Below are 19596 nucleotides of genomic sequence, written 5' to 3'. Positions count from 1 at the left end.
TGCATAGCTTGTTGTCTGTTTGTACAGTTAACTGTTGACTTTTAGTTTGTCTGTTTGACTGTTTGAGCTGTGTACTGACTGAGTTAGATTGTTTTCAGGTACATTAGTTGCTATAGTTCTTTTGAACTTGCTTTTGCTGTTGCTTGGTTGCTTAACCAATTGAGGTATAACTCACTGACTTCATGTAGTCTGGAAGACCTGGCCTGTTATTTGGTCAGGCACCTGTCTGAAGTCCTCCTTAAGAGGCAATGCTTGTGATTGTTTATCTTTGTCCCCAAGCAGGAAAAGACCTTTGATAAGGCAATTGGCAGATACAAGAGATGTCCAATCCATCTTCTGCTATTCAGTTGAGTCATCCCTTTGCTCACACAACTGGTGTTGATGCATTGTGGATATTAACCCAAGATCTATGTTGAGTCAGTCATAAGTGTAGAAGGGTCCCAACTTTCTGAACCCACACTTCATTTGTCTAAAGCTCTCCCTGGCCAGGGATAAGAGCTGTGAGGCACACCCCTCACTTCCTATTTCATCTGCTTCACCCTAACTCTCAATGTTAGGGTTAAGAGCTAACATCACCTGATACAGTTGGCTTGCTTTGGCAGCCTAACCCTTGTGTGAGCCCACTTTGTCTATATATAGTGTGTGCTAATTGTGTGTATGTTTGCTTTGTTTATTGTGCTTGTATGCCTTGCTTTGCCTGTTTAGGTTAGCTTGCTGCCTGTGCAAGTTAGATAGAAAACTCAACCTAGGACCATTGTGGAATACATGATAACTATTAGGCTCGAGTCAGTCTCCCTTCTAGTTAGTCATTTCCCAGTCTCTGGTTAGGAGAAAGTTTCTCCCCTGTTAAGGGGAACTACGTTGCCCTGATCCTCATACCAGATGAGGTACGTAGGAAGGAGGTCGTACGAGATCTCTCCGGGCACCCTTTTTCCTTTTTGTGTGTGTTTGCTTGACAGTTACTAGGCTCGAGTGCCAGGCTCCTTAGTAACTTGTTGTTTATTGTCCCATTGTTGTGTGCTTGGAGTCTGACGTAAGTCCAGCGATTGGCAGTCGGTTTCCAGTGTGTGTTTGTTGGTTCGGAGTCTGATGTAAGTCCAGCGATTGGCATTCGGTTTCCATGTTTGCCTGTTTGTGTGTGTTTTGTTTCGGCGTGCGTGAGCCGAACTACGGTAGCTCTGATTCTCATTCCATATGAGATACGTAGGCATAGGATGCGATATCCTAGCGAGCCCTTTCCCCTCTTCTCCCACCTGTGTTGTTTTCAGTGTGTGTGTGTGATGTTTGTTTTAGCAACCTTTTGTAAGAACAAAAATTGTTCTACAACAGATTCCTTGATTTTGATGATAACAAAGGATGAAACCAAAAATGGCACCCTAACGAAAAGTTTCTAAGTGTGCAGGGTTCTAAAGAAAGAAGGAAGAAATCTGATGACGTCATCAGATACAAAACCAGATCAGATACAAATTATCAAATGATCAGAAGCATCTGAAGTGGAAACACGTTCAAGAAAGTCTAACTCTGAGCAAAACAGCAAAGTATCAGAAGCATCTGAACAAGAAGTAAGCTCTAGAAGTTCTGACTCTGAACAAACGTATGTCTAAACTCCAGAAGTTATCAGCGCTATCTGAAGAATCCATCAGAACTCAAAAGAGATCAACATCAGAAGCAAGACTCCAAGATTCTCAGATACACGAAGACTCTGATCATGGAATTGCTAATTATGAAAGAGTAACGTTAAAGTCAAGTAAAGGTTTGCAAATGGATTTCCTAATACAGAAAGAGACGTTAATCTCCAATTTCAATAAAGAAGGTACTATATGTGGTAAGTAGTCATTTCAAGGAGAGAAAGTTATCCTGGCAGAAGCTATTTATGTTATGGCGTAAATTCATTTTATTACTCATCAGTTTCAACTACTACCTCACTGATATATAAAATGGGCTGCAATCAACATTGAAGAAAAACAAGCAAAAATTATACTGAAACATCAACGCTCAAGAAAACACTCTTGCTCTCTAAATCTTCACGAAGCTTTTGCTTATAACGTGAATCACTTTGTTCTTACTATTGTAATATTTGCTTTCTTAGAAGCACTCTAGATTACATAAATCTTTTATCTATTGTTTGTTTATTTCCTCAAGTGACTCTGTGTAGTCTGTATACTTGAGAGGACTAAGAGATCTTTCTCTTAGACGTTGTTTGTAATCAATCTTTCAAGATTAGTGGATTAAGTCCTTGTTGAAGGCGAAATCACCTCGGCCGGGTGGACTGGAGTAGCTTTGTGTTATAAGCGAACCAGTATAAAATCCTTGTGTGATTTTCATTTTGAAAAAGCGCTTATTTTTCCAAACAATTCAAACCCCCCCTTTCTTGTTTTTTTCTCACCTTCAATTGGTATCAGAGCTCCGGCTCTATTATTGATTTTCTAATTAAACACTTAACAGTATAGAGAGATCCAGTACGAGAAAAACTATGGCCCACTCAAATGAAAGAGATAGTTACAATGCTAAGCCTCCTGTCTTTGATGGAGAGAAGTTTGACTACTGGAAAGATAGAATCGAAAGTTTCTTTCTGGGTTTTGATGCTGACCTCTGGGACATTGTCACAGATGGATACACACCTCCAGTCTTAGAAAATGGAGCTGAAGTTCCCAGAAATAAGATGTCAGAAGATCAGAAACGTGTCTTCAAAAATCACCACAAGGCCAGAACCATACTTCTCAATGCCATATCGTACAACGAATATGAAAAGATCACCAACAGAGAAACAGCCAAAGATATACTTGACTCTCTGAAGATGACTCATGAAGGAAACTCCCAAGTCAAAGAGACAAAGGCTCTGGCGCTTATCCAGAAATATGAAGCCTTCAAAATGGAAGATGACGAAGCTATAGAGGCAATGTTTTCTAGATTCCAAACTCTTATTGCAGGTCTCAAGGTTCTAGACAAAGGGTATACAACTGCAGACCACGTCAAAAAGATAGTCAGAAGTCTGCCAAAGAAATGGAGACCTATGGTTACTGCTCTGAAGCTGTCAAAGGATTTGAACAATATCTGCCTTGAAGAACTTGTCAGTTCTCTCAGAAGCCATGAGATAGAACTAGAGGAAGATGAGCCTCAGAAAAAGAACAAGTCTGTAGCATTAAAGTCCAGACCTGAAAGACGCAAACCTGACAGAACCAAAGCTCTCCAGGCAGAAACTGAAGATGCTGACGACTCTGAACCAGAAGACTCTGATGATGAAGAAGAATTGTCCCTACTAACCAGAAGAGTTAAGCAACTCTGGAAAAAGAGGAACAACAACTTCAGAAGACCAAGACCCAGAGGGGATCGATCAGAATCAACTTCAAAAGGTAAATCTAACAAAGATATTACCTGTTATGAATGTAAAGAAACAGGTCATTACAGGAATGAATGCCCCAAGCTAAAGAAAGACAACTCTAGAAAAGAAAGCTTCAAGAAAAATACCTTCAGGACAAAGAAAGGACTGATGGCTACCTGGGATGATAGTGAATCTGGATCATCAGAATCTGACTCTGATGAACAGGCCAACGTGGCACTTATGGCTACCACATCCAGGAGTAGCTCAGATGAAGAATCTGAAGAGGTATTTTCTGAACTTTCTCGATCTGATCTAGAATCTTGTTTGTCAGAAACTCTTAGCTCATATCAGAAATTAAAACAAAAGTTTAAAAACATTAAAGGCTGTCTTAAAGCAAAATTTGAAGAATGTAGTGAACTTGAGATGACAATTCTAGCACGAGAAGATACAATCAGATCTTTAACATTAGAAAGAGATGGAGCAAAGAGAAAAAGCTTAGAATTAGAAGAAGCGTTGTCTCAAGCACCACAAACTTCAAATAAAATAATTTATGAATACGAAGAAGCCTTTCAAGAATTTCTGAAGAATGGGATAGATAGGAGTATTATGGCATCCATGATTTATGGAGTAAGTCGGAACAATAAAAAGGGAATTGGGTATGATCCTAAGGAAGATAAAACTTCTACCAGTGACCAACTTAAATCTCCCTTTTCATATCATTATACACACACACAAGAACAAAAATTTAAAAATGCTAGAAAACCCAAAGTTATAAGAAACTCTGGGAAAACTAATCTGAAAGGACCCAAGAGATTCTGGGTACCGAAAGATAAGATTATCTATGTTGCAGATATCCTATGCAGCAAAGTTCAGACACCAGTCATGGTACCTGGACTCTGGATGCTCGCGACACATGACGGGAAGAAAGTCTATGTTCCAAAGTCTGGAACTTAAAGACGCTGGATTTGTAGGCTTTGGAGGAGATCAGAAAGGAAGGATCAGAGGCTCCGGAACTATTGGTAATGGTACTCTTCCCTCTATATCTGATGTCCTTTATGTAGAAGGATTAATGCATAACTTGTTATCCATAAGTCAATTAAGTGATAACGGTTATGATGTAATCTTTAATCAAAAAAAATGTAAAGCCATTAATCAGAACGATGGCTCTGTCCTTTTCACAGGCAAGAGGAAAAACAACATTTATAAAATTAATCTTTCTGATTTAAAAGAACAAAATGTTAAATGTCTGATGTCGGTTCACGAAGAGCAATGGGTATGGCATAGACGCTTGGGCCACATTAGCATGAGGAAACTTTCTCAGCTAAATAAACTCGAGTTAGTCAGAGGCCTACCTAAACTGAAGTTTTCTTCAGATGCTCTGTATGAGGCATGTCAGAAAGGAAAATTTTCAAAAACGTCTTTCAAAAAGAAAAATGTTGTTTCTACCTCTAAGCCTCTGGAACTTCTTCACATTGACTTATTTGGTCCTGTGAAAACAGCATCAGTCAATGGAAAGAAGTATGGACTAGTCATTGTTGATGATTACAGCCGCTGGACATGGGTGAAATTCCTAAAGCACAAGAGTGAGTCTCACTCTGTATTCACCAGTTTCTGTTCCAAAGTGCAAAAAGAATTTGACTCTAAAATTATTAGAGTCAGAAGTGATCAAGGTGGGGAATTTGAAAACAAAGATTTTGAGGAATTATTTGACTCTAATGGAATATCCCATGATTTCTCCTGCCCTAGAACTCCACAACAAAATGGAGTTGTAGAGAGGAAGAATAGGACACTCCAAGAGATGGCCAGAACCATGATCAATGAAACTAATATGGCAAAGCACTTTTGGGCAGAAGCTATAAATACAGCGTGTTACATTCAGAATAGAATCTCTATAAGACCTATTCTGGAAAAGACTCCCTATGAACTGTGTAAAGGAAGAAAACCAAACATTTCATATTTTCATCCTTTTGGATGTTCTTGCTTTATCTTAAACACTAAAGAACATCTGAACAAGTTCGATTCCAAAGCACAGAAAGGTATTATGTTAGGATACTCAGAACGCTCTAAAGGCTACAGAGTATACAACACAGAAACCAAAATTGTGGAAGAATCTATTCATGTCAGATTTGATGATAAGCTTGACCCTGAAAAGTCAAAGCTAGTTCAAAATTTTGCAGATTTAGAAATCACTCTTGCAGGATCTGATAAAACTTCAGAAGCAACTGTCACTCAGAACTCTGAAGAAATTAAATCCCCAGAAATCCCAAAGAAAGTTAAAAGTCGTATCAATGTATCTGAAGATTTGATTATGGGAAACAAGGACGAACCTGTCAGAACCAGATCTACCTTCAGGACTTCTGAAGATACTCCTCTGGGACTAGTCTCTCTGATTGAGCCTACGTCTTGTGATGAAGCACTTCAAGATAACGACTGGGTTTCAGCCATGCAAGAAGAATTAGATCAATTCTCAAAGAATGATGTCTGGGATCTCGTTCCTAAACCCAGAGGCACTCACGTTATTGGAACCAGATGGGTTTTCAGAAACAAGCTGAACGAGAAAGGAGAAGTCGTCAGAAACAAAGCTCGACTGGTAGCTCAAGGTTACAGTCAACAAGAAGGTATTGACTATAATGAAACCTTTGCTCCAGTCGCGAGGTTAGAATCTATTCGTCTTCTTGTATCTTTTGCTATTAATCACTCTATCAAATTATATCAAATGGATGTCAAGAGTGCATTCCTTAATGGTTATATTTCAGAAGAAGTGTATGTCAACCAACCTCCAGGTTTTGAAAATTCAAATTTTCCAGAACATGTTTTTAAACTTAAAAAATCTCTATATGGACTTAAACAAGCTCCCAGAGCTTGGTAGGAACGTTTAAGCAATTTTCTTCTGGAACAAAATTTTATCAGAGGGAAAGTTGATTCCACACTCTTCTGTAAGAACCTTAATAATGATCTCATGATATGCCAGATTTACGTTGATGACATTATTTTTGGTTCTGCTAATATCTCTGTTTGTCAAGAATTTTCTGAGTTAATGCAGGCAGAATTTGAAATGAGTTTAATGCAAGAACTAAAGTTCTTCCTAGGAATTCAAATTAATCAAACTTCAGAAGTCACGTACGTTCATCAAAGCAAATACATTAAAGATATTCTGAAGAAATTTGATATGGCTGAATGTAACTCTGCAAAAACTCCCATGCACCCAACTTGTATTCTTGAAAAGGAAGAAGTAAGCAAAAAGGTTTGTCAGAAGCTCTATCGAGGTATGATAGGCTCTCTTCTCTATCTGACTGCTACTCGTCCTAATATTCTCTTTAGCGTCTGTCTCTGTGCCAGATTCCAATCAGATCCTAGAGAATCTCATTTAACAGCAGTTAAGAGAATTCTCAAGTATCTGAAAGGAACTCCTAACCTGGGCCTGATATATGAGAAAACATCAGAGTATAGACTCTCGGGTTACTGTGATGCAGATTATGCAGGAGATAGAATAGAACGAAAAAGCACTTCTGGAAATTGCCAGCTTCTGGGAAACAATCTGATATCCTGGGCTAGCAAAAGACAGTCAACAATCGCTCTATCAACTGCAGAAGCAGAATACATCTCAGCATCACTGTGCACAACTCAGATGCTCTGGATGAAGCATCAGTTAGAAGATCTGCAAATCCTTGAGAGTAACATTCCTATCTTTTGTGATAATACTGCTGCTATTTGTCTAAGTAAGAATCCCATTCTACATTCCAGAGCCAAACACATTGAAATAAAACATCATTTTATCAGAGACTATGTTCAGAAAGGGATAGTAACATTGAAGTTCATTGATACAGATCATCAATGGGCAGATATCTTTACTAAGCCTCTAGCTGAAGATAGATTTCTTTTTATCTTAAAAAATCTGAACATTCAAAATTGTCCTGAATGAATTGTGCCTCTGAGAATGTAAAATGAGACTCTGATGTAAACAAATGTACTTCTGCCTCTGACTCTGATACTTCTACCAAGTTAAGAAGATATCTGAGTTAGAAATCTCCAGGAACCAATCCTTTGGTATTCCTAAAGATCAGATACATCAAAACACGTGGAGCATTGAACGCCTAACCCTAGAACTTCTAGACAGCTGTCAAAAGAAATTCAAAGGACAGACGTTTGAAATCTCCTCGAGCAGTGTGGGTACTGTTGGGATTAGACATTCATTAATTAGCCTTAATCATTTCTCCCCCAAGCGTGCTAACTTGAAATTTGTGCTAACGCTGAATGATGTGTCGTTTTGCATGTGTTTTAACTTAGGGTATTTAAACACTTTTCTCACATTTCACACACTTATCACTCTCACTCACTCTCAAACCCTCTCTGAAGCATTTCTGCAAACACTTCCTCTTCACCTTCTTCGTCTTCAACTATGGATGCTCAACAACAACAAGTTTTCAACTTTTCTCAACAAATGGAATCCAACACCACTGCCCAAAGTTCAAGCATTCCAACTCCAACGGTTACAGGAGTTTCCATTACTCCAGTGTACAAGGAACCCCATATTCTTGATCGTCAACCTCACATTAACCTAGCAACTCCCTTTGAGGGCCTGGATGTGTTATGTGAAACACTGGTGGACTTCGACAACATGAGGAGAAATGGAGTAGATCTTACTGAAGAACTCCGTATACAAGGGTGGGAAAACTACTTCCAAAGGCTTTATGGCCCTATTTACCCAAATCTCATCAAAGAATTCTGGAGATTTGCTGATGTTGATGACCACTTCATCGTCTCCTTCGTATTGGGGGTAAAGATAGTAATTACCGAAAAGTCAATTGCTTCTTTACTAAACATGGAGAAAACTGGAGGAAAAAGGATTTACAACATCAACACTAGGTCAAGACGCATTGCTGAAGTGATCAATCCAACCATCTTCAAACATAACACTGAAGGAAATCCTTCAAAGAACAAAGAGCTTCATCAGAACCTCAGAGTATGACTCAAGATCATTCTGGGAACCATTCATCATCGCCCAGCATCAAACTCCTCTGACTACATCAATGCAGATCAGAAGTGCATACTTTATTGCATTCACAAGGGTGTAAAGCTCTGCCTTCCTGCACTTCTCTTCAGATATCTCAGAGACTCTGTAAGAGAGACAAGAAACAACATGAAACCCAGATCCTACATCCCTCTGGGAAGGCTTATATCTGATGTTTTCATTGAGAATGGGTTGGTAGATCACCTGGAGAAGAACAGGCTGATGGAAGATCTGGCGATAGATACTAGAAAGCCTCTAAACGCCAGAAATCTCAAGAGTATGGGAATTCTGAAGAAGATTCAAGTCAGACCCACTATGGATACCTCCTGGGATGCCTTGAAAGATCAGAGGAAGTTGCCCCATAGTCTTGCAAGGTTCTTCAAGAATGAACCTGTAGATGCAATCCTCCTCTACATGCAACGTCTGAAGGATGAAGGAGTTGATATCTCTGACTTCAGATTGGACGATTGTCTGGAATCAGAAGAAGACTTTGTCAGATTCAAAAGAGGTCCCCTTAAGAATAAATCTTCAAAGGCAAAGAGAGCAAGGATAGGAGAAACCTCTGAAGTAAGATCTCCAGCGCCTTTGCAAGAAACTACTGGTACGTCTGCTCCCTCTATTCCCTCTGAACAAATTATGGCTTCTTCTAATCCTCTCCCAACACCACCTATTTACACAACCTCTGAAACCCCACCTTCTATAACCAGAACCTCACAACCTCCACCAAATGTTAATCCTTCTCACACTACCACTTCCTCTTCATCATCTTCAGCCCCAGAATCCCCTCCATACCTTATTCTCTCCTCTGACCAAGAATACTCTGACCCTAACTCTCCAACCTTAGCCCAAATTCAGGCTCAGAACCTTGCTTCACAACAACTAACACAATCTGAAGCAACTTCACCTCCCCCAGAACAAACAACCAACATTACTTCTGAAGACCAACCTTCTGAACCTCAACCCTCTGACCTCCACACCTCTGATATCACCCCTCCAAGCACCTCCGCTGAACCTGAACCTGAAGCTGAAACTGAACCTCTACCATTAGACTTAAACCCTCTTTACGCTTCACCCCAAAGATCTGAACCTGAAGCAGAACCTGAACCTCTAACACTCAACCTCAGCCCTTCAACCTCTCCACCTCATACCTCTGAACCTGACCTTTCTATACCTACCCTTGAGGAAGCCATAATGCTATTCGCAGGGGCTTCAGTACAAGAGGTCAAGTCTCTGACCATTACCTCTGAAGTCAGTGATGATCCTGACTCTGTAAGGACACACTGGAACAGAGTCATTGGCTGGATGACCTCTGAGGCTTTTAAACTGAAGCACATCTCTGAACAAGTAAGAAATGGCTACATCAGAGATGCTGAGGCAAGACTCCAGGAAAGACTTGCGAGAGAAGCTGAAGCCAGAAGGCTGGAGGAAGAGAGACTAGCAAGAGAAGCTGAAGAAGAAGCCAGAAGGCTGGAAGAAGAAAGAGCAAGGGAAGCTGAAATTCTAAGGGTAAAAGAAGCTGACGCTAAAGCTCTGGCTGATGCTGCTGCTGCCGCCGAAGCTGAAGCACAACAGGCTCTGACTCAGGGGGAGTCCTCATCTGTTGTTCCTATGGTTCTCCAGACGCTGGAAGAACTGAAGAAAGATCAGAAGGAACTCCGTGCCAGAATGGATAAACAAAATACTGTCAACGACAACATTCAGAACATGTTGGCTCAATTGCTTCAGAGATTGCCTTCGCCTCCAAACCCTTAGGCACTTAGGATTTTGTTGCTTTGCTTTCTGATGTTTGCTTGTTCCTTTTGCCTCTGTTGCTTTTTATCTGAATGAAATGTTTTTCTCTTCAATTATTTATTTTTGCTATGTCTTTTTGATTCTGACAAAAAGGGGGAGAAGTCATTAATAGCTCTGATGAAAATTATGTCTAAATACCTTAAGCACTCTGCAACATATTTTTCTTAAAAATTAATTTATCTAACTCTAGACTTAAGAAATTGCAGAAGGTATCAAGAAACCTCATTGCTTGGAAGCTCTGGTAAGAACTTCTGAACTCCCTAGCCTATCTCAGGGGGAGCTTCTGTCTATCTGATCTGATATTATTCATGTTTCATCTGCTAATTAAGTTTGTTTTGTCATCATCAAAAAGGGGGAGATTATAAGAACAAAAGTTGTTCTACAACAGATTCCTTGATTTTGATGATAACAAAGGATGAAACCAAAAATGACACCCTAACGAAAAGTTTCTAAGTGTGCAGGGTTCTAAAGAAAGAAGGAAGAAATCTGATGACGTCATCAGATACAAAACCAGATCAGATACAAATTATCAAATGATCAGAAGCATCTGAAGTGGAAACACGTTCAAGAAAGTCTAACTCTGAGCAAAACAGCAAAGTATCAGAAGCATCTGAACAAGAAGTAAGCTCTAGAAGTTCTGACTCTGAACAAACGTATGTCTAAACTCCAGAAGTTATCAGCGCTATCTGAAGAATCCATCAGAACTCAAAAGAGATCAACATCAGAAGCAAGACTCCAAGATTCTCAGATACACGAAGACTCTGATCATGGAATTGCTAATTATGAAAGAGTAACGTTAAAGTCAAGTAAAGGTTTGCAAATGGATTTCCTAATACAGAAAGAGACGTTAATCTCCAATTTCAATAAAGAAGGTACTATATGTGGTAAGTAGTCATTTCAAGGAGAGAAAGTTATCCTGGCAGAAGCTATTTATGTTATGGCGTAAATTCATTTTATTACTCATCAGTTTCAACTACTACCTCACTGATATATAAAATGGGCTGCAATCAACATTGAAGAAAAACAAGCAAAAATTATACTGAAACATCAACGCTCAAGAAAACACTCTTGCTCTCTAAATCTTCACGAAGCTTTTGCTTATAACGTGAATCACTTTGTTCTTACTATTGTAATATTTGCTTTCTTAGAAGCACTCTAGATTACATAAATCTTTTATCTATTGTTTGTTTATTTCCTCAAGTGACTCTGTGTAGTCTGTATACTTGAGAGGACTAAGAGATCTTTCTCTTAGACGTTGTTTGTAATCAATCTTTCAAGATTAGTGGATTAAGTCCTTGTTGAAGGCGAAATCACCTCGGCCGGGTGGACTGGAGTAGCTTTGTGTTATAAGCGAACCAGTATAAAATCCTTGTGTGATTTTCATTTTGAAAAAGCGCTTATTTTTCCAAACAATTCAACCCCCCCTTTCTTGTTTTTTTCTCACCTTCACCTTTTTCTTTCCTTCTGAGCATGGATCCCGTCGAGTACGATGGATGCGTAGGGGTGCTAATACCTTCCCTTCGCATAACCGACTCCCGATCCCATTCTCTTTGGTCGCGAGACCATGTCTTTTCCAGGTTTACTTCGAGCGTTTCCTTTCCCTCTTTTGGGATAAATAACGCACGGTGGCGGCTCTGTTTGTTTTTGTTTTGGCCCGCCGGTTGTTTTTCGCGAATGCGACCAGTTAGCCATATGTAGCAAGTCCTTAACTTTTACTACTCGAAAGGCATCAAGAACAACCCAAGCTCAGATTTTCAAAGCGTTCAATTTGTCATAATCAAAATCAAAAACCGACAGTGAGCTATCCAACCAATAAATCGGTAAGCGATAGTTCCTGTCCAACACATACATAACTTGAGGGAGCCTTTCGCCACTATTCACTTGAAGGAACGTATCCTTAAATCCCTTATAATTGGTAGTATAAGCCTGAAGGAAACACTTCCCCTAAATTCCGCTAAGGGAAACCCAACCTCTTTTCTCCGCTCCTTTCAACTCAAAGAACGAGAAGAACAAACCTAAGGTGGGAGTTATATCTACCGTCTCGCAGACAAGTTCAAAAACTTCAATAAATCCCCAACCGTTTGGGCGTAACTGAGAAGGGGAAACATTTAGGGTCTTAAGGAGGTCGGATTCAAAATAAGTAAAGGGGATACAAATTTTAAACTTCTCGATTACCCCTAAGTAAAAATAAAAATACTCACTTGGCACTCTCTTTGGCCGAGTAATATAGATTCTCTCATCAACCACAAAGGGTTATAACACAACATCATATGTTCCCAATAGAGGAAACCGAATTATTGGAGCAAAGCTTTGAAATATAACTATCATCGATGTCACTATGGTCATAACTTAGAACCTCTTTATCAATAAAATATCCTATTGACTCCATCAGAGTATCCATGAAACCTGACGACGAAGACTCTGAGTCGGTTTTACTACTAGGTGAAGAGATCTCACCATAAACTTCCCTAATAATCTGATCAAACTCCGTTCAATTCAAATAAACCTCACATTCTCTCATACATTCATTTTAGAGTTTTCTTCTCTCACAAGCAGTAAGGGAAATCAGGAACTCTCCCGAATCATCACAATCTCATATTATAACCATAACAAAAGAGTAAAAGAGAAAGAGAGTAAAAGGGAAAGAAAAAGCAATACCTGAAGCTTGAGCTTGAAAAAATGAACGATTGACAGAGGAAGCAAAGGGAATCTCGTCAGTAAATCTTGAAATAGAGGTCACTAGTTAGGTGAGAAAACAAATGAAGAAGGGGTCTTTTATGGAAATAAGTTTACAACGGTCAAGTATCGAACTAAAAAACCATGATGACAAGTTATGATTACCATAAAAGTCGTAATGACAAGGAGATAGAATAATTTTTATTATTAATATTTTAAATCACTATCAGACGGTAATTTACCGAGTAAGTGATCGGTTTAAGGAATAAGGAATTCTAAGATTTTTTTGTCCGAACACTTCAATTCAATTAGATCTCGTGATCGAGGGACTTATGTAGCTTTTGTAGGCCGAATACAAAATGGAAAACATGTCGGATGGTATAAACCCTAAGTAGGTCGGATCCCCGTCAAGGAGAACATTGTTATGAGACGTAAGCAGGTCAGATTCGGTCACGTAGTGACTCTGGTAGATGAACAAGTTGGATTCTATCCCTAGAAGGATGTCAAGAGGCAACATAAAGAATCACATATGATGGTTACAAAACTTCTCCATGACTGCATGGGAGTTACATAAATTAAGGAATATGTGTTACTTAAGGAAGACAATGGACATTACCAAAAATCACTTTAATATGGAATATGAATGAGCATCTCTGTAAGGGTCATTGATGAGTGGATGAATATGAAAAAGAGATTTTCCAACGAGGAGGAAAACAACTGATACCTCCTACATAAATGACAATTGTGATCTCTTATTATTTTATTGGCCATGCTTATCATTCTACTGGCCATATGCCATAATTAATGCACACGTGGTAATTGAATAGAAAAATAGATATATTATGTGGTGATAAATGTGCATGAGTTGGACATTCCTAATTTTAGATATAGCCATATCTATGCATCTCTATATTTCCATACATTCTTCAGCACTTTATTTTTTCGATAACTATTTTTATATAATTACTAATATATTACATAATTTATTTTATTTCTTTATATTTTAAGATGCATACAATCAATGGAGTTTACATCAAAAAATTTCCTTTTAAATAAATAGTCCTGATAAGAATATTAAGAAACTTTACACAAATTAGGTATGATTGAATATTTGTCTTATTAATTTAATAATTAAATAAATAAATCTTATATTAAAGAGATAGAGGGGGAGTTTATAGTGGAATAATGACTAGATTACAATTGTCGAATTATAAAATTATGTTAGGATTAGGTAAGATAATATGAATCATTCAACCTAACATAAAATTATTAGTATAGCAATAGATTAGAATAATCGGTACCAAAAGATAATATCTTCATTATGTAAGATAATACATACAAGGACACTAGTAAATACATTTTTTCTCTATAATGTAATTCTTCAAGCTAAAGAATTAGTTTACTTGTATAAATTTGGATCTAATCTTTTTAATATAAATTTTCACAATCACTGTATATTGTAGTAAAAGTCAAGGCCTCCCTCAAAAACCAGCTAGGTAACATAACCAAATGCAAACAATGAACGCAACCACCATAGAAACACCATCACGTTCCCTCTGTCTTCTATGTCTCCTCTCTCTCCTCTCCCTAATCATACCCAAAAATCTATCAAACCTCTCCGTCATCTCTCCCACTTCACCCACTTTCTTCCTCTCCCCAAACTCCATCGCCTTCTGCAAAATTATAACCCCTTCTTTCCCACTCACCTTCCCTCCTTCCATATCCTCCATCACTAAATTCACCTCCCTCACGTGCAACTCCCCTCCTACTTTCCCACAGCACGTGACCTTCACCATACACTGTACACTCTCCGTCGTGCGTCGCGGCTCCCCCGCCATCGTCACTGCAAATAGAATCTCCACGTCTCTTGTGAGCCAGTGCCGCCGTACTAAAACCGGCTTCCGACTCGAAACATTTGCCGATCGTTTTCCGGTTGGATCGATTAGGATCCAGCTTAAACATAAATTCTCTTCCAAATGCTTCATTAATTCTTCGTCTTTTCTTACGAACTTCACCGGCGTCGGAATTAACTCGTTCGGTTCCAGAATTTCAATCCACAGCGGCGAGGATAGAAATGAGTTCTTCGTTGTTTCGGTTCGCCGAACTCTCGAAAACACCGGCTTACCTTTGTAGAAAATATCCACGGCGGAAATGATCTCTGCCGGAGGAGGAGACGACGGACGATTTGAATTGCAAGAGAAATGATGAAGTGCGGGGAATGCGTCGGAGAAGAGCGAACGGTGGCGGTTTGGGAAAGTGGAGATGATGTGGCAGGTGGTGGGGTCTACTAAGGAAGGCCACGTGGCGGTGCAGATTTTTCGCCAGAGACTGTCGTCTATACAGAGGTCGCGGAGGTGCGAGCAAGTGGAAGCGGTTGTTGCCAGCGTGGCGGCGTCAAGGCGTGTGAGGATGTGTGTATGGATGATGTCATGATGCATGGTTATGATGCTTGATGTTGATGATGATGATGAAGCAGCCATCATGCTTTCGGTTTTTGCTTCCGGCGGTGTTGAAACAATAACCATGATCTTATCTTACGAACACTAATTTTATTATGTTAATAGATCGATATGAGAAGGGTGAAAATATGAAATGTGAAATATTTATAGTTGCAATGGATATGATTAAGAAATATTACTTGGATAGGTACAAGCTAAAGAATAATTGAAGGGGTGTGTGATTTATAGAGGGTGTGTGATTTATTTAGATGATATGTTGGAATGATGAAGAGTCAAGTCAATGTTGGTTGTCAAGTTTGTCCACATATGGGAAACTTCATCACATCATTAGTAAAGTATTAACGTTCAAACCCTTTGATTTCAGATTTGATATTGTTAGTCTTTTACACCCTCTTTTTCTTGTGGTTTATAAAATTTCATTTTTCATAGCCGTCTTCCACTATGTAGTCATAATTGATTCATTTAAAAAATTGACTTGATAAGAAAAGAGCATGAGAATATATGCTCTTTATTTTTTAAGAGTCTTTGTATATGGACATATACTCTCTCTCATAAATATTATAAATAAATAATTAATGCATTCAATCTCAATAAATAAATAAACTATTGAAAAAATATTTAAAAAATATATATTTTATAATATTAATAGGAGGAAATATTACTATTTATAATTTGGTTGAGTATGTATCAATTATTCACCTATGAATGTCGTGTCGTTTATAATATTAATTTATTTTGGAAAAATAAACTAAACTTTATTTTAAACGAAATTTACTGAAGATTAAAGTACCAAACTAAAACATAAAGCAACTTAAAAAATTTCTAATTTTTTATACACAATTTAAAACCTTCTATATAGTCTTCAGATAAAAGAGAATAATTGTTTTATTTTTAATTTTATTGAACTAAGAAGATTTGAATAATGGTAAACACTTCATGATAATTGTTGATATGAATATTCTTATAGATGAGATGTATCTGCAAATACACGGACGACCAAGTTAGTATAAATCGTGAATGTGAGGTTTAGACTTTTAAAGAGTGTGTATCTAAGTCTAAACCATTAGTTAGACTTTATATTACATGTGTAGGGTTTAGGGATTCTAAAACCTTCTTTAAGACAATTATTTTAAGGGATTTTATAATGTGGGCCTAGGGTGTAGGGGGCTTGCAATCTTCTCTAAGACACTTGTCTTAATGGGCAATTGTTTGATTATCATGTATGTTTTATGATTTGATGATCTCTAGGGTCGTTTACTCTGATCAAGTGTGTCTCTAAGACGTGACAATCCCTTAGTTCACCCTACTTCTTAAGACTTTAGTGACCCGATTTCAAGCAGGAAAGTATTGGCTCAGTCCATAACTGTTTCCCCTTAAGACTTAGTCATCATAGCCAAATTATGGCTTAGTTTTTGCATGAACTAGTGTTACACCCATCAAAAAGTGTTGGTAGACTTGACATAGATTGACAAAATAGTTTTACTTTTGAAGTGTCCTATTTGGAAAAGTCCTAGATTAGGGCACCCCTCGCTTGAAAATTGGGCCGTCTTGGCGGAATCCAATGGGTCGCCCTCGCGGTCCGTCCGGCATGAAAGTTAAATAAGAGAAAGTCCTCGTTAATTCTGTAAATGTAGTCGATCAATAATCTCCTTAATAAAGGGGAACAATTAAGACCACGTTTGGAGGGGGACCATAATCCCTAGTCGCCGAGAATTCCTATAAATAGACTACCCATCGGAGGGGAAAGGGATGCAAGTGATACACACTTACTACAACACAATGTTACTCAGAGAACACTCCGTTGCAAGTGACATTAACAACATCACTCTAACCGCCTGCTTGCAACCTAGCTACGTCGGTCGCCAACATGGTCTCCCACCTCACGTGAGCTAGCCCCTTAAACAGCCTAAAAACCATCATAAAGGGCTACTCGCCACCACGAGCTAGACCTTACCTCATTCGTGTAATATACCTACTAGAGCCTCTGAGTCTCCCTGCCATTGCAGGGAGAACACACACATCGTAGGGCTCGATAAAACTAACCTGGGTCACACCTCTCTCTAAAAAAACCCATCACCGTCCCTATAATACCCTTAACTCCCACTTCTAACCATTACCAGACATGGTGAACATAAGAGCTTCATCCCCTACTCACAGGGGTACCAGCGGTATAAGCGATGTCAAGGTCATGATGGAGACGCAAGTTGTCTTGGATGAATTACAATGCCACAACTGGACGTTGGAAGATGACGTCTAAAGCATCACATAACACCAATAGGAGGTAAATCCCCCAGAAGAGACGGAACTCCTAGATCCATAGCCTCTCTCGGACGAAATATGGGGAGGGTCTGTTCCTGAAGGTTTCAAACCTCCAACCTTAGCCAAGTTTGATGAACGTAGCAACCCCTGCAAACAAGTAACCTCCATTAAACCCCAGATGGCCATCATAGGAGCACCAGATTCTCTAAAGTGTAAGTTATTGTTAGGTACTCTTATGGAGGTTGCCCTTCGATGGTACATGGGCCTATGTTAAGAGCTACCAGAAATTGGCGAGAAAGCTGGTGCACCAATTCGCCGCCAGTCGCCATAGGAAAATGTCCACCACCAGCCTGTTCAACATCCGCCAGGGTTTGCCGGATTCATTGAGGGACTATATTGCCTTCAATGAAGCCAAGATCAAGGTAGTCCCTCCAAACCAAGACATGTTTGTGAGAGAGTTCCATAATTGACTCAAGGAGAGACACTTCAATGAGTCCCTCACCCAAAAGCCGACCCTCTCACTCGCCGAAGTAGTTGTCAGGGCAGAATGCTACACCAAAGGCGAGAAAAGCAACACTGAAAAGAAGGCTCGACGCCAAAGAGCGTGTCATCGATGTTGAAAGCTCCCGTCCTTCAATGAAGAATAGCTATACCTCCCTCGAGAAGGATAAATCCTTATTTAAGAGGGAGGGGAAGGCAACATAGAATCTCACGCCTTTGAACACCCGTCGAGAACATATTTTGAGCGAGGTGTTCCACCTACATAAGAATGAGCCCAAAAGGCGGTGTACATTCCATATGGTCAAATGGAATCACACTAATGACGACTACCAGTTAAAGAAGGAAATAGAAAAATCGATATAAGAGGGCCACCTCAAGAAGTACGTAAAGGACAACCCCTCAAACCAGGCATAACGACGCGACCCACAAGAACAAGAAGATACTAGAGGCTCGGGGTCGAGCAAGACCAAATGAGCATCTCAGGATGAAGGCGAGCAAGCACTGCGTCACACTCTTAACACCATATCTTAAGGATTCACCAGGGGAGAAAATACCAGTTCCGCCTGCAAAAGGTACGCTCATCAAGTCTTGAGTATAAACAATCTTCCCAAGATCATAAGTTAGAAGGTACCAGAAGTCATGGTCGTCTTCTCGAAAGAAGATGTGTTCGACGACCATCCTCACAACGATGATCCCATGGTCATCACCATCAAATTCAAAGAATGGGAGATCAAAAAAGTCCTAGTCGGCCAGGGAAGCTCTTCCGATATACTTTATTGGGACACCTTCGAGAGTTTGCATCTTATCCCCAAGGATCTGAAGCCCTTCCAAGGCTTACTTATGGGATTCTTGGGAGAACATGTGTAGGTGAAAGGCTGCCTCACCCTTAGGATCACATTCGGAGAACATGACCACACTAAGGAAATAAAGGTTAAATACTTAGTCATTGACACGCCCCTTCTTCGTATAATATGATTAATGAGAGACCGGCCTTTAACCGGCTGGGAGCCGCTTTAGCTACCCTATATTTATGCATGAAATACCAGCCCCCTAGTGGGCGAGTGAGAGTGGTTCAAGGAGATCAAAAAATATCTAGGAAGTGTTATGCAGAAAGCCTCAAAATAAGAAGAGCACACCCTCCGAGCGTAAGGTAAAAAGGAAAACTCTTGGATTACTCTGCCCGAAGAAGCTGAACATGACAAGGAAGCTTCCCAACCATCTTCGCCATGCGATGAAGTCTGAGAGCAAGAGAAGATCTTTTATCATCGAGAACTTTTGTGTCATCATTCTACTTCTATTATTAATGTAGTTGCTTTATCTTCTATTATTTTAGTTAGCTGGAATTTTTCCATATGCGGTTATTCAAACTTTGCTAGTTGTAAGGACAAGTTGATAATTCAGATGCACTCTTTTCCCTCTGCACCTCCCGAGGGGTGTGGGTTTTTAATAAGGCACCTTGTCTTTTATCTATATTTATTTCGTTATGCCATATCTACGCAGGAAATCCAATTCCATGAGGAAAAAATAATTATATTTGTTGGATCCCCTAAAGCTGGATCCTTGCCACCCATAGAGGC

General features: G+C 39.3%; 1 protein-coding gene across 1 annotated transcript; it reads right to left on the bottom strand.

Annotated features, from left to right (window-relative positions):
* Positions 1-14098: 14098 nt before the first annotated feature.
* LOC127107891 (F-box protein At2g27310) lies at positions 14099-15604 on the bottom strand. The gene has a single exon (XM_051045234.1). The coding sequence runs from the start codon at positions 15323-15325 to the stop codon at positions 14282-14284; it is 1044 nt and encodes a 347-aa protein (XP_050901191.1). The 5' UTR covers positions 15326-15604; the 3' UTR covers positions 14099-14281.
* Between the last annotated feature and the right edge of the window lie 3992 nt (positions 15605-19596).

Source organism: Lathyrus oleraceus, chromosome 7 (assembly GCF_024323335.1).
Source record: "Lathyrus oleraceus cultivar Zhongwan6 chromosome 7, CAAS_Psat_ZW6_1.0, whole genome shotgun sequence".
NCBI lineage: Eukaryota > Viridiplantae > Streptophyta > Magnoliopsida > Fabales > Fabaceae > Lathyrus > Lathyrus oleraceus.
Note: the sequence above shows the minus strand (reverse complement) of the source record. Positions and strands in the feature narration are given on the sequence as shown.